At 28.2% G+C, this 15,896-nt stretch overlaps 1 protein-coding gene across 2 annotated transcripts in view; it reads left to right on the top strand.

The window, feature by feature from the left end:
• The window catches only part of LOC148236869 (protein amalgam-like), a 151,678-nt gene that overhangs the window by 38,184 nt on the left and 97,598 nt on the right, over nt 1-15,896 (top strand). For both annotated transcript variants that reach the window (XM_088183258.1, XM_088183257.1), the window contains exon 2: nt 7,012-7,352. In XM_088183258.1, coding sequence (XP_088039384.1) covers nt 7,289-7,352 — 64 coding nt within the window. In that variant the 5' untranslated portion in view covers nt 7,012-7,288. The remainder of the gene's footprint in view (nt 1-7,011; nt 7,353-15,896) is intronic.

Consider the following 15,896-nt stretch of genomic DNA (forward strand, 5'->3'; position numbering starts at 1 on the left):
ATATTTCATGTAATAGTTTTTTCTTCTTCTAATGTATCATATATTTCATATATTTTGTATTGTTTTGTACCTAACCTTGAATTGATAAGATAAAATGAGATTTTTTCTAATACAAATTAACTTGATTTATATTTCAAATACATGAATTGTTTTTTTTCTTCTACTAATGAATCATTTTTAGAGACTTCAATTTACTCTAATTTTTAAGCACTTATAATATTACTTTTATCTTTGCTTATGTTGTATCATGATTAATAAAAAATAGCAATAAAAATATATTATATAAAGTTATTAATAAACCAATTTTGATTTATAAACTTTAAAAAAAGAAAAAAAAATTATATTTTTTAATTAAATTAAAATTAATCACCTTTGTTAATGTAGTGATGCATTTTTTTAGACAGGTGTACATAAGTATAGTTTGCTTAGCTTCACCCTATATTTACTTTCGAAATTTTATATAGGTATTGATATGTAAAATTGTGAAGCAATTAAAACCCTGATATAATTTTTTGTGGTGATTGTTGAGTTTTTTATTTACTTTTAATATATAACCAAAAATATAACTATATTTTAGCTTATACAACTAATTAACTAATCACAAAAAACTAAGCCCACAACTAAAAACTTTTACCATATTTAAAAATTAAATCTCTTAGAAGAAATGCATAAAAAAATTTGCATCACTACACATAATAATCACTTAATAAAAACTACAAATTTTATATTAAATGCAAATACTTGAAAAAACATTTTATAATTTAATAAAATATTTTAAAATAAATGTTATATAAAATTATTTTAAGCTGAGTTTTGCGTGCTAGAATACAATTATAAAATTATATAATGAGAATTCATAAAGGCCATAAAAAAATTACATACTAGTAACAAACTGATTATAATAATACACAATATATAATATATAACAAAAAAAATAATAGCAATAATAATTTTATACTATTTTCTGCATTTTTTAATATTGAAATATGTAAATGAAAAAAGAATTTAGTCTGATCCTACAAATAAATCTATGTACTTTTTGATACGTCAATTATATGATGTGCTATTTACTACCAAAAACACAGTAAATTAATAAAATAATAGTTTAAAAATACTTAATAATTAAAAGCTGACTCAGACTTTTATTTGTAATAGAGCGATTATATTCAACCTTTAACAAAATAAATAAACAAAAAATGTATTCACCTAATGAAATTATACATCGAAAATATGCTTTCTGGTGAGCTATAACTACGTTTCGATTTATAGAAATTTGTACATATATTTTTACTGAATGTAGCGAAGCTTTTTTTATTAAAAGCATTCTCTAGCTTCTTAATTTGTATTCATAAAAGTATATTCATAAAAAAAATCTAATAAATATACTCGTAAATACAAATTTATAAGTTGTTATAAATTATATCAAAATATTAATATATCATATTCATTATCAATAATAACTATGATTTTATTAATTATGATAGATTTTCAATTCACTAATGTTCAAAGCCAATCCAAAATAATTGTTACATTTGCAGTTGAATTAAACCACATCAAAGGACAAAATATATCAGTCATACTGTCATTTTAAGCAATATGCTAATCAGCGAATGTCGTTCGAATCAATAGCCACAAAGTACTATTTTGTTATTAGCAACACAATAGGTGATTTCTATTTAGCTCAGAATAGTCAAGAATACTGGTTGGACGTATACCACTGAAATTACTTACACTAATAGCTTTTCGCAGTTCGTTATCAAAAGTTTCAGCGGAGTTTGGGACACATGTGTCATGGCGAATTTAGCAAACAAGCTTTACCATTTAAACCCGTCATTCGTTACTCTGTAGTATGTGAATCCTTGGTGTAAAAACCGAACACAGCTTTTGAAACAGAGTGTAAAATCTGCCTCTGCAATTTTCACTTGTTTTAGGTCAACGACTTCACTTGTCTGCAGCTTGTGTTACGTTGTCAAAAGGGATCTTAATTTATTAGCAAACGTGTGAAATAGTGAAATAGCTTACTATAATTTAGTACTATATGTTGCATATAAATATTATGTACATATGTGTATATATAATTGCTAGTAAAAATAGATAATAAAAAAATTAAATATGATTTCCGCATTAAAATTTACGCGTTAAATTTTATCGTTTTTAACACAAAGCTGTTTTTAAAAGCCATACTAAAAAAGTATTTTAATAGAGAGTGTTACTGTCTGGTCATTATTTATAACCATAATATATCGTAATGACAAACCTAAATCTGTAGCAAAAATATTATGATAGTGTTATAAACTTAAAGTTAAATATTTGTTTGGGCCTTAGTAATGAAAATTTATGGGAACGATTAATATACTAATAATAATTTGATTTATAATTATTTAAATTTTCTTGGTTTTACCTAATTTGATGAATGATAATGTAACAATACTTACACTTAAATTATATATTAAATCAACGAAATTTTATCGATAAATAAAATAATAAAAGCATCGATAATGACCGATAAATTTTAATATTTTTTACCACTGTAATAAAAACTTATTTTAAATACATTTTCTATTTAGATTTAATTACATACAAATAAATATAAATCCTGTCATTTTATTTTTAAATTTACTATCTTAAGAATAAGTTTGAAAAATTTTTTTTAAACAAACATCTAGTTTGCTTATTTTTATAATTGATCAATGCGATAAATAATACGGAGACGTTTTTCTTAATATATTCAAGCTTTGAGACGTTTTATTATAATAATGAACCTTGAATTTTTTTTTTTAAATATAACAGTATGATATATGCTAGTTTATATTTTTAGTATCGCGTTAAAACACATTAATTTTCTTTTATAAGTTATCCAATATCACGTTACTCGCAAGAAGTTTTTTTAAACTATACATCACACCTTTTTAAACACCATAAAAAATCTATTTATAATTTTCAACACAAAAGCTTCTAATGGCTTCGGCGTTCTTTAAACACCTGCGAAGTGTTTATAAACACACGCTACATAACTAATATATTCTCATATTGACAGTTTAAGTAAGGCTTCAAAATGTGTACCGACCTTTTGACCTATTTCGCAGACGTACAGCAGAGCTTCTAAAAGTTTCATTCCTCTTCTAAAATTTACATTTTCCACAGCGTGTGTGTACAAAACATGCTGCATAAATTTAAAATTACTTCCTTTGTTCGTGACGTCTGATATTTAAGAAAGAAAAATATATATAAATATAAACCTTTTTGGAAGTTAATCTCGGTCCCAAATGCACTTGGTCCTGATCCTCAAAGTATTCCATTTGCCGCCTACGCTTTTTTATCAGACCACCCTATATAATCTGGGGGCTTGTATGTAAGACGCGATTTTTCTGAAAGTAAAGTCTGGTTGATCTCATCCCCGGAATGATCATCATTTAGGATTAACGTATCAGATCCGAGGGGATGTTTTTATAGAGGACGCCGAACGTAAACACTTTCGACCTGACCGCAATATGGTGAGGTCTTCCTTTTTTATTTCCCCTTGGGCGACTCGAAATAAATCATGTGGCAAACAAACGATGTTTTTGATGAAAACAACGCGAAAAAGTTGAGAGTGCCTGGCATAATACGCAATTTCTTCGGATAAGTAGAGCGCAAACTCTGGTAGCCACAAAAATGTGCTTATATAATATGTGTTATGAAATGTTTTAATTTTAATAAAAATTACCAATTTTATAAATATTTTATGAAATTATCAATTTTACAAAATATATCAATTTAAATTATGTAAGATTTATTATTTAGAAAAATCAGTTAATCTGACGGTTTTTCGGATTACATATTTTTTTGACATTCCTTAATTATAAAAATAATTTTATTTATATAATAAAGATATTTTCTACAAAAATTGTACTGTGAGGCTAGATTTTATACACAAATCTATAAATTGCAATAGAAATTTAATGCATTTGTACCTTTTTTATAAAAAATAAACGCAAAGCAATTAAACAGATAAAATGTGTTCACATACAAATGTGAGTTGGGTTGGGCTATGCTGAGTTAGGCCTAGCCCAACCTAACTCAAAATATTTTAATAAAAAAATAGATGTAAACAGAAATATAATTTGTTGTTTACCTGCACTTAATTTGTTAAATTTTGTTACACAAAGAGGCTGTTTAACGGGCTTAAAATAGCAATATAAGCAAAAATCACCAAAAAAATTGTAATACATAAAAAAACAAGCTTTAATAAAATAAGCATAGTCTTTTGTTATTATTTTCCAGCATCTAAGTCTTTAATCAAAACCATTAAAGTGACAAACGCTTGGAGTAGCAATCGCAATCTCAAGACAATTTATAATTGCACAATTTTTCTTACACCGTAAAATCACAATATGCTTTCACAAAAATAACTAAATAAACAATTTTTACTTTTTTTTTAAGTGTACCACATGTAAGTAAAATTTTTTTCCTCGTGCTTGCAATATTTGTTTTCTCATACCATATGATATATTTTTCTTTGACTACTTATCCATAAAACAAACATTGTTTAAAAACGAGAAATTTACTTTAAGAAAAGATTGAGAACTGCTAGTAAAATACACATTTTTCAAACAAGTAGAGCAAGCACTCTTACAGATGTGACAATAACTTTAAGATGTATCGTGACGTGATGCTCCAGACAAGCTCTTACCATATTTTAATGTAACATGAAAACTGGAATTAATCTCAAAAATACAACATATAGTAATATTTTAATAAAGATATTTTTCTACTTTATGTATCTAACACAAAAATATGTCGTTTACTAAATCCATAGAGGCTGTATTTTTAGTTACTTTAATTACTACAATGCATTCATAAATCGATTTGAAAATTGTAAATGCTCGAATCTTAAAATGATTGATTGAGTTTTATTGAGCGTAAAACTCTCTCTCGTTTTTGTAGTAAAAATTCTTTAAGGCAGACTCGTGATTTTAAAAGCACATTTCCCACGTGGATTGATTTCACGTTTCACCCAATTTTATTCGGCGGATTTGACAGCTTAATATTTTTTTATGAATACGCAGCATATTCAAAAGCAAAATAAAAATAGTGTATTTCAATGAGCCGTGTACTCCATTGAAACATTAAAGTGACTTTATTCAACAACAAAAATGGATCGTATCAAAAAGGTTATTTAATATAATACGTTATATACATGTACAGAGTGCAAAAATTTAAGAATCACTTTATCTGAATTGGTAACCTTTTGCTTCTGATTCTATTATACATGTATTTTAATAAAAGGATTATAAAAATGTGGGTCGAGACTCGAGGGTCCTTTTGAATGTTGAAATTCTATTTTGAATAAAATTATTTTATTCTACCCAATCTATTTTATGTATTTTTTTATGCTCTATGATAATATATGTATAATTGTTAATGATATTATTTAATATTTACTACATTGTATAAATTTTAGGTATATATTATTTAGGGTTTACAATACGTATGTTAAACTGGAAAGCACTTGAATGTCAAAATTCGGTATTATACACGTCGACTCAGAGAGTTGTTTAATTAACGCTAATCTACCACTGGTAAAGGGGTAACCGCGTTACAGGCGAGTTGCGTCCACTAATCCTGGATTCGTACAGAGAGAGCTACTTTCACAGTGGACCACCTTCCTTACACCCACATACAACAACACACTAGAAAAGCAACGGGAGCACAGCTCGGCAGAGCTTACCCTATTTATCCTTTCCGGACTAATGCACCCAAGGATAATGCAACCCTAGATAGGCTCGATAGGAAACCTTTAATATTTAACTACGCGATTAACCTACCCACCATCATTATACAACTGACCTACGGGAGCTTATGTACTTTATATACTCTCGACATATGCACCAAGTTTATATAAAGAGATTATTGAAATCTCAGCAATGGCAATATTGCGTCTTAAGCTAAAGCATTACAATTTATAATCAATACTAATTAAGTACAATGTTAGATATTTTAATTTTATTATAAGAGTTAATGAAATATGTACCTCTTAAATCCTTTGCTTTTATGAGGTTTAATGCTTAGAATTTAGTAATTACCTCTGAGAAGCTTGAGAGAACTGTATATTTTGTATATTCACTTAGTTCGCAATATCCTTAAGCATTATTCCCTGGTCTGTTTTTAAAATAATGTAATAAACTTAATTTTAATAAAAAATATATAAAAAAAGGTTCTGTATATATGAGAAAATATGAATATTATCTATTTTTATTTCCCACAAAATTCCTACAATAAATTCCGAGATATTTTATTTAAATATATTTTTTTTATTTTTAATAAATCTTGTGTCGTAACCTGACATGCGTAAGCGCAATGCATAACAACGGGGTAAATCTGTATCAACTGAGTAAGTCAATCAGATTTAATTAGTAAATATTACCCACCAAACAAAAACTGGGAATCTATATTAATAATTATAAATTATTTTATGTAATATAATTTATAACCAATAGATGTCACTACATTTATACCGTTTTTTTTTATGATAGCGCATTTTTTATAAATACAAATTTGAGTGCCGCTGCCGGGGCTGGAACCCGTAACCTCAGAGTTATTAGTCCGAGGCGTTACGGACTACGCTATTATGTTCTTGTTTGCTTATAGTTGCTAAATTATTACTTCTCTACGTTGCTGATAAAGAATATTGGAGATTCTGGAAGAACTTTGCTTTTGAATCCCACAAAATTATCAGCATTTGCGTTCACGATTATTATGAATTTAAAACTCCCCAATAAACACAGTTTTCTAAATTTTTAAACATCTGTAAAATCATGTTAATTTGTTTTTATACAAATACTCACAGTTGATAAACGCATTGTGGTTTAGTCATTATGATATTTAAATTTAACATATAAGATAATTTTAATATATAAGAATAAATGAATAAAAATAAAGCTACTATGTCCTGCGTATTTATTTGATTAAATAAACAAATGAATATTGTTTTTTTTTCAATATTAACATTGCCATATTATCTTGTTTCAGATATTATGTGATTTGGAAGCGACCAGTCAACCAAAAACCAGCATCACTAGTGTGTGCTTCTCGTGCGGTTCAATAATAATAATGTCCGTTAAGTGCTTGTAAATCGAGTGGTTTCCGATACTCTGGGAACTTTGGGGTAGTTGAATATGAAACCACAGAGTGTAATCAAGTGAAGTTGCAGTAGTGCACGATAGAGAGCTGGTCGCCATGCCCGCAGCTAACTGATAATGCCCGTTAGATTCTACAACTTCGAAGATCCATCTGGAGTTTACATGGAATGAGGAAGTATGTCTGGAGTACGGGCCGTGCGCTCTTACTGCGCCTTCTACTGCTCGCAGTCGGTAAGCATACAGTTTAAAATTCATACAAAATAGCAATTTAATCGTTTATGTTGTGTAATATGTGTTGTGGGTGTAATAATCTGAAAGCTAGGCCAATGTGCTACAAAATGCATGCACGTCCAAACACTTAAAACCATCAAGTACTTAACTAAGTTACAGTGTTTGCCTCAACGTTTTTGGATTAAAACTAAATATAAAACTCATTATGCCTCTTAACTTAAAAGCTTATATAGCAATAATCAAGTACCTTTAATAATATTATAAACATATAATATAAGTAATAAAAAGTATTTAAAGGTACACTAATATATATTTTACTCTTCTTAACTAGCCTTAAATCACAGCAAGATAGTGCGTGAAATGTATATTAAAAATATTTACTTGTCCAATTTTTTCATTGCATAATGAGAAACTTCTGCTGAAATCTTTTCAAATAGTGAAGTAAATCGGTGACTTATATTATTTTTGCTTGAATACATAAAAAATATTCTCTATTAGCTGAAGTAGCTAATTATAAAAAAAAATTGATACACAATATGTACGCCCTAACTCGAATTTAATTAATCATCATGATTCATCCGCGAAATTTATAAAATCTAGGCTAACCTAATTTGTGATGATTGATCAGAATTATAATTATATATTAATTACTAATTTCGATTTTTCGGACACAATATAAATTGATCAACACTAAGGTGCATATTAGATTTAAATCCAGGTCTTTCAGGTTAATAGTCAGCGACTTATACCACTCTGATTAGCTCTGTTGTTTTTAATTTTTTATCTTGTTTGGGAGATCAAAGTTAATGATTATTATATATTAATTTAGATTATTTAATCTCATAAATAAAAACCGTAATAAATAACAAAATTAAATTAAGCTCCGTCGATCATCGTGACATATATATAATTTATAATTATAAATTTCATTAGTAGCTGGAAAAAATATGTTTTTTTTTATTGCTTATATATTAGTCTTAATAAATTAATTTTTATACAAAATTTTATACATATTGTATAAATAAATAAAAATATTTATAAAATAGTATAGTTATTCTTCTATAAAATTTAAAATGAACTAAATATAGAGGCATTAATTAAAATTAGTATTTTATGTTTATGTAAAATAATCTGATTTCAGACCTTATAATTATAATATTTTCTACTAAAAACACACCATAATACCATCTTCCTTCATTACCATGCGAAAATGAGCAACTATGCCCATTTATGGTTACAGAACCCCAAATCCAGAACATTTGTGTTACTATTATGTGGGATTATCCTCGGGTGAAATTATAATATAATTTGCAGGCACTAACAAGATTAATGTAGCAATCTCAACGTTTGACCTTTAGTTTCTATTTTTGTACACAATGGGAAAACCACGATTAAATAATATAAAAATGCTATTCGGCAAAGGCTGCAAGAATCAAATAGAGTCTGTTTGTAAAAATTATACATGATATTTATATTTTTTAAATATCAACAATGCTATTAATTATTTTTTTATAAACAGAGCTACGTTTTTTCCTAAGAAAAAAGTCAATTACTCAAAAAAAATATTTTAAATGCTAACCAGTAATAATATTTGTTTTAATTTTATCAATTACATAAGGGTTGTAAATATAAACATTATACGGGGCATATAAAAATCTGGTAATGGATGGCACTGTGTATACAGATAAAATTTTATAATATGCTTCATTTTCAAAAGAATCAATTAAGCTCTCGGGTAACAATGTATAACCCGAGATAATTTTGCCACGATAAAAACGTTTCAGAAGTGGAATATTTCACTGAAACAGCCAAGTTCAGCGAAATGGAATCGTTTAATTTAAAATGATGAATGCACTCAGTGCTCGAGTGCTCGTTGGTTCTTTTATCCGTATAGGAAACAATCGCCCCTTAGCCGAAAGCTCGTTCATTTTGACAATATTACCCGTCGCCGGATCCAGCCCTGTGTGCACAGGAAGCGGAAGACAATCTTCGACCATCCGGGACCATTCCGAGACAATGTGATCTTTCCAAGAAAAGTTGTTGAATTTCTGAGAGAACAGTTTATCCGTGTGTCGTGTTCCATCTACACCCTAATGCATTTGACCCAATTCTATGTAATCCTCTTTTCGTCATTTCTCCACCAACCAACACCTGAGATTTTCGCGTTTATTTTTTTCGACACCCCTTTAATCCGCACAATAAACATCGGTTATTGATTTTGGCAAAAGTTGCGAGAAAAACGAGTCGCCTTTATACCTCACACAATGCGTTTCAGATCCAATCAATTATAATCAATCAAATAACGCGATTGTTATCGACGTAAACATCGCTGGAACACAATTAATACTATGTCGTTATTATTATTAAAGAAAGTTTTATTTTATATTTTTCTCTTTTTCTTTCCTAGAGAATATGGCAAATGACAATTCGAACTGTCGTCCCGTTGTCAATTCGCATTTTATCAATGTGCCGGAAATAACGATCGAAATAACAAACTAAAAGTAATATAAAACGAACGATGACAATGTTTCTCATATAATATATTTATTTGTATATATATACATATATGTATAAAATGTACATGTATAGATACGAGACACAAACATATTTGTTCTGGTTATTTGTACTTATATAAAGGCAAAATTTAAACCCTGTCCTGAATTTACCTTGAAATATTCAATGCAGCTTTCTCTATTGTGTGGAAAGGCTTTAAACTAAATTACATTACTATATCGACATGACAAAAAAATATTCCGCAAACAACGTGATATTTTAATGGCATATAAAAATAGGGTATTAAAGATGGAACTAGTATGAAATATACTTTTTTATGATTATGAATATTTAGATTTAAAAGCTTGTTTTGGCCTCCTCCAAAAGTTTGTTCTACTGCACCCTATTACTCGTCAGCACTCTCCAATTCTCTCATTATCTTAATAGAATGCACTCTTGTAACATATTCTAATCCTTCTCGACATAATATTATTTTGATGGTATTCTAAATAGTTAAAGTTGATTAATACGGTATCAAATGCATGCTTGAAGTATATGAACAAGCAAAGGAGAGCCATATTATATTCATACGCCATTTCTCTGGTCTGCCTCATGAAGTGGATGTAGTCGATTGTGTACCCATTCGATCGAAATCCGGACTGATAATCACCAACAATTATTTTATCATATTTCTGCAGCAACTTATAAATTATGTATTAAATAGCATGTATTTAAGATAGAATAATGTATAATTTTCGGTATTTTATATCACGAAATAGAACAAGCAGATATATAATATGTATATTATCATCCACAAGTTATGCCCGGAACGGACACGGAGTGTGTCCGTTCCGGGCGTCAAGCGTGTGATTAAATAGTTATTATCATAACAGTTACAATAATATATTACACTGTATTATTAATATAATATAGTGTATATATATATAATAAATATTATTACAAATCTAATTACGTAGTTAAGTTAAAATAATTACTTATATTATTCTACGCAATATTGGGAAAAGTTTAAATAATATGTTATAGTATTTATTTTTATATATGTTCAAGAACCGTAAAAAATATTGTTGACGTAAAACTTTCATTGTTATTTTTCAAAGTAAATTCTATTTTAATATAGGTTTGATCTTTCTTTTATCATCATAAGAATATATTTTTGGTCACGTTTTACTATCACTATCAAGTTGAGCCTGAAAAAAACTATTTGGGACAGCTTATTCGATACCCACTTTTTCATGTCAGAATAATGGTATATAATATAGGGTGGTACAGAAAGAATTTTGTATATAAAATATTAAATAATTTGTATTTTTATTTGTAAGTCTCTATTTTATTGTATTTTTTAATTTGTCTATAATTTATATCGTAATTTATATCATGATTTGTCTATAATTTTATATTTTAACTGCTTTTAGTACCAAATTATGACTTTTTATATATGCATTTTGATAAAGCTTCTTGCCATAGATTTTATGAAATTCTTGTAGTAGTAAATGAAATCGCTGCAAATAATGCAATAATGCAAATATTGCTTTTTTGATGTATCATACTAATTCATATATTATTTTGATTTATACGTTAACTGCTTGACTAGAATAATGAAAACAATATAAGCAGTTAACTTGTCAAAATGTATAACTAGTTTTATTATTTTTTTTGTTTGTAGATAGATGTCCTGACGAAATTTAGACAAGATATAAAAAATCTAGTTAAATCCAATTTATTTTTACCTCTCTTTGCCAAAGTTGACAAGTTAATAATTAGCCAATCAAAACAAAAATTTAGTATTTTTGTTCATTTTTATGCCACATAAATGAAATATTTTTAATTTTTTAATTTTCCTAAAATGACAGTTTAAGGTGAAATATACAAAAAAAATCATTGAAATTATATATCTTGGAAATACATATATATTATTGTAATATTCTTACCTACGGTATTTTTAGATAATTTTTTGTAGAAATACTGTTGTATTATTACTTATCTAAGAAAGTCTCTCGTTTGGTATATGTGATACTATTGTAGGATAACCCAAAATCTATCTTTAAGTCAAAATATAAAGTCGCTTTATAACCATAGGACTAATGCTTTGTCTAGTTTTTTGTAAATCAAGCAAGAAAATATGTTATTACATTTTTATACATACAAATATTATTTAATTAGAATAAAATTACCCGCATATAAATATACCTTAAATAAAAAAAATAACGCAATATAGGTCAATATATACATTTTTAATATGTATACGATAATAGCTATCAATTAAGCAGTCGATGTTCGCTTTCTAACATCCGAACAGGAATTACATATTAACCCTTTGCGCTCGTAAGTCGACTATGTGTCGACATCGTATTTTAAGCGTTGTACTCGAACGTCGACAATATGTCGACAAAACTTTGAATGCATTTATTGGCTTTGTGTTCAAGCAAATTTTGAAAATTTAAATTTATTAATAGTAAAAAGACTTCTGTTAAACACATTTCAGTAATATTGAATTTTTAACTTATGCAAATAACTCAATAATCTTAAATTTACAAGTGTAAGTTTATTGTAAAATTTTTCATCGGAACATGGTCAAAGCGCGCGCTGTTAGGACGGCATCGCGCTAGACTTGACAGATTTAGGTTGTCAATTAATGCTTTAAAACTGATTTTTTCCTTCTAAGGGCATCTATATTTTTATGATATGGGATGAAACGGGATCATATGCTCTAATTGTGCATAATTATTACTTTATATTGTGTGTCTGTTATGAAATAAAAATAAAAATTTTAAGACGGAAAAAAGAGCGAGATGCCGTTATGCTAGCAGAGCTCGCTTACTCGCTCGCACTAGTAAAATGAGCGATTGACAACTATCGACCTGGGTACTCAACTCAAACGATAATATTAGTCTCGACACATTTAATATATTTTCGAGCTAGTAAATAGCTAAATTATGTAAAACAGAATTAGTAATCTGTGTTTTAATTATTTATAAATACATATATTGATTTTCTTTTAAAAATTATCCATATAATTACGAATGATGATATAATAATATATTATTACTGTGACAGTAATAGTATGCGTTTATGCTAAGACTATTTCTACCAATTTTAAATCTTGTACAAGTATTTAAAGTTTTAAGTTTTAGGATATTCTTTTAATGTAATCATTTTTTACGATCAATTATAATTATATTTTTAAAAACTGTTTTAATAAATTCAATACTTAAAAATTCAAAAATAAAGCCACGAGGCCAAGCTACGCTGGTTCGTTCTAGGTGTAAGAACGCCTGCCAATCCAAAACAGATCCCCACAAAAAAACAATGTAATATTTATCATTTCTGCCTCAAATGGGCAAATACATACGAAAAACTTGTAGAATATTTGTCTAAATATAAAATTTGATCATTTTCACAAAATATAATAAAACTTTACCGGCCCTATCTAATTTTTTTTATGTACAAAAAAATTAGGTGAGGCCTGGCCCCGATTGCATTTAGATTATCACCACAGCTGATATTTTTGGGCGCCATTTCGAAATTTGTTAATATGTGGGGACACCTATTCATGCCATATTTTTAAAAATATTATGGATCAAATAATTGATTTATAGCCTTAAATTATACTAAAAAGCCATTTTATTAGGCTCAAATGCTTACGGCACCTTTAAATGTCCAATGAGTACTGGCGATTTTCTTGATGACACCTATAGAAGTCATCCGCGGTGAAAGGGTTAAAAGTCTTGTAAAACATGTTTTTTTCAGTAAGTTTTAGGATTGTATTGTACTTATATAAATTTATTACTTATTATTTACACTCTAAAGGTGGATGACTCAAATATGCGTCATTGAAAAACTATTGTTAAAAGTCGTTTATGCACAACATAATCAACACTTACACGTTTAATTGAATAAGATTTAAAACACGGTTTGTAAATTAGTGATATCTATTATATATTGTTAACTATAATTACAGCTTACAATCAATAGATGTCGCTTAGCAGTTAGGGCTTAATTTTAATAATAGCGCATTCTTAATATTAAAATGTTTAGTTTGCTGCGGGGACCTGAACCGATAGTCTCTAGGATATCAGTTCAACGGCTTAAGGACTACCGGTTATACAAGACAATCTAAATATAAAGTTGTAAAATCGCCATGACGCGCTTTGAATGTCTCTCTGTAAAACATATGACTGAAGAATATAGACAAGGTTATTTTGCTCGTGTAACACCATAGACCAGGGGTCGGCAAACCTTTTTTGTGAAGGACCAGATTGTAAATATTTTAAGTTCAGCGGGCCAGGAAGGAAAATTAAAATGAGCTTTATCATTTCTCTCAAATATTCAAATGTTGTGTAAATATTAAATATAAGCACTGTTTTTGTTTTTAGCTTTAAGTTTAATCTGTTAAGAAATCTCATGATATCTGCAGCAAAGGCTAATTCTCAAATCTATTTAATTTCAGATAATAATAGCTGAGGGCGTGGTTTTTCGTTGAAAAAAATTTTAATCGCTCCTATGATTTAAAAAATCTTAGTCAACCTATACCATGACTGGGCCATTGGACTACTGTATGGTAGAGAAAGTCGAAATATACGGCTTATATTATGATAAAAAAATAGTCACAGAACTGATGACGGTTAAGTTCACGATAGTTAATAAAGTTTACGGTTATTACAATTGTTTTAATAATACACAATAAATTTAAATGTTTTCTATAGTACCTGTTGGTGAATAGTGCATTTTTACAAAAATCATATTTTTTCTAAAAAATCTTATACTTGTTCTGCTTTTAAATTTACCACCATCAGATATTACACATTTTATTCGAAATTCACTTTAAAATGTACTTTGTTAACGTTTTTCAACTTTATTATTAATATTTTCATTTGTAGTAGTTCCATGCAAACTATTCATCAAAACTATTTTTTTTGTCACTTTAACATAGCATTGACTGCTTGAATAAATAATTTAGTGCAAACCAGTAACTTATTTAGTAACTTACTGTTTGCAGAAGCCTTTAAAAATGGATAAATACTGCTACTATTTATACATAACCCTTTACTTATACAAAATATTAACTATTTGGCAAAGGCTACATGTAATATTTTGACTTAGAGAGCCATGCAAAAGCAATGGTGTTAATCGAAAATAATTTAAAACCACTGAATTGAGTTAAAAAAACTGCTATTTAGTTGTCTATTGATGTTACACACAATGTGCTTATCTTTTAGCAACTGTTCTCGCCGAAAAACTGGTAAACGAACAAATCTATTGCAAAAGGCGTTACGTGGGCACTGAAGATGCTGTCAAATTTAAAGTTCATAACGTCACGGTGAAATACAAAGCAATAGGAGCACCTTATAAGGTGATACATAGCTAGCTCCTTAACTCGATTGTTAGATTGTTAGATTTTTTTATATGTCAAATCTATCAATTACTTGCAGGCCGGATTAAAATAAGCAGAGGGCTGGATTTGGCCGTAATTTTCTGACCTCTGGCATAGACAGTGAATATATTAAAAAATATCTAATTTAATTTGGCCTTCTTTTTCGTATCTTAAATATTCCTATCCTAAGTGCACGTAAACGCAGGACAAATACCCCCTGGACATATATCTCCATCAAAACTCCCCTGGACATTAACCCCTCGTACAAATAATCCCCTGTGCAAATAACCCCCTGACAAATAGCCCCCTGAAAATTAACCCCCCGTGTAAATAACCCCCCTGACGATTAATAGAGATAAGTATTTTATATAAGTTGTTATTATCTATAATAAATGGTCATTATTTTAATAAAATAATGTTTAATACGAATAATCAATATCAATACTAATTTATTTCATTCAGCAAAATACAGAATTTTTAAAATATCAATAAAACCAACACACTTACGAAGAAAGTATACGTATTGTATATTTTGTACCGGTGACCGGTGCGAGCAAAATTGTTATAAAGAGTATTAAAAAAAATAAAAAATATTATTAGGCTAGATACATATGTATGTATAATACAGCTAAACTTTGGTAATGGCATCAGTATATGTT

Source organism: Plectrocnemia conspersa, unplaced genomic scaffold (genome assembly GCF_051122295.1).
Source record: "Plectrocnemia conspersa isolate PC_06_02 unplaced genomic scaffold, ASM5112229v1 ptg000003l, whole genome shotgun sequence".
NCBI lineage: Eukaryota > Metazoa > Arthropoda > Insecta > Trichoptera > Polycentropodidae > Plectrocnemia > Plectrocnemia conspersa.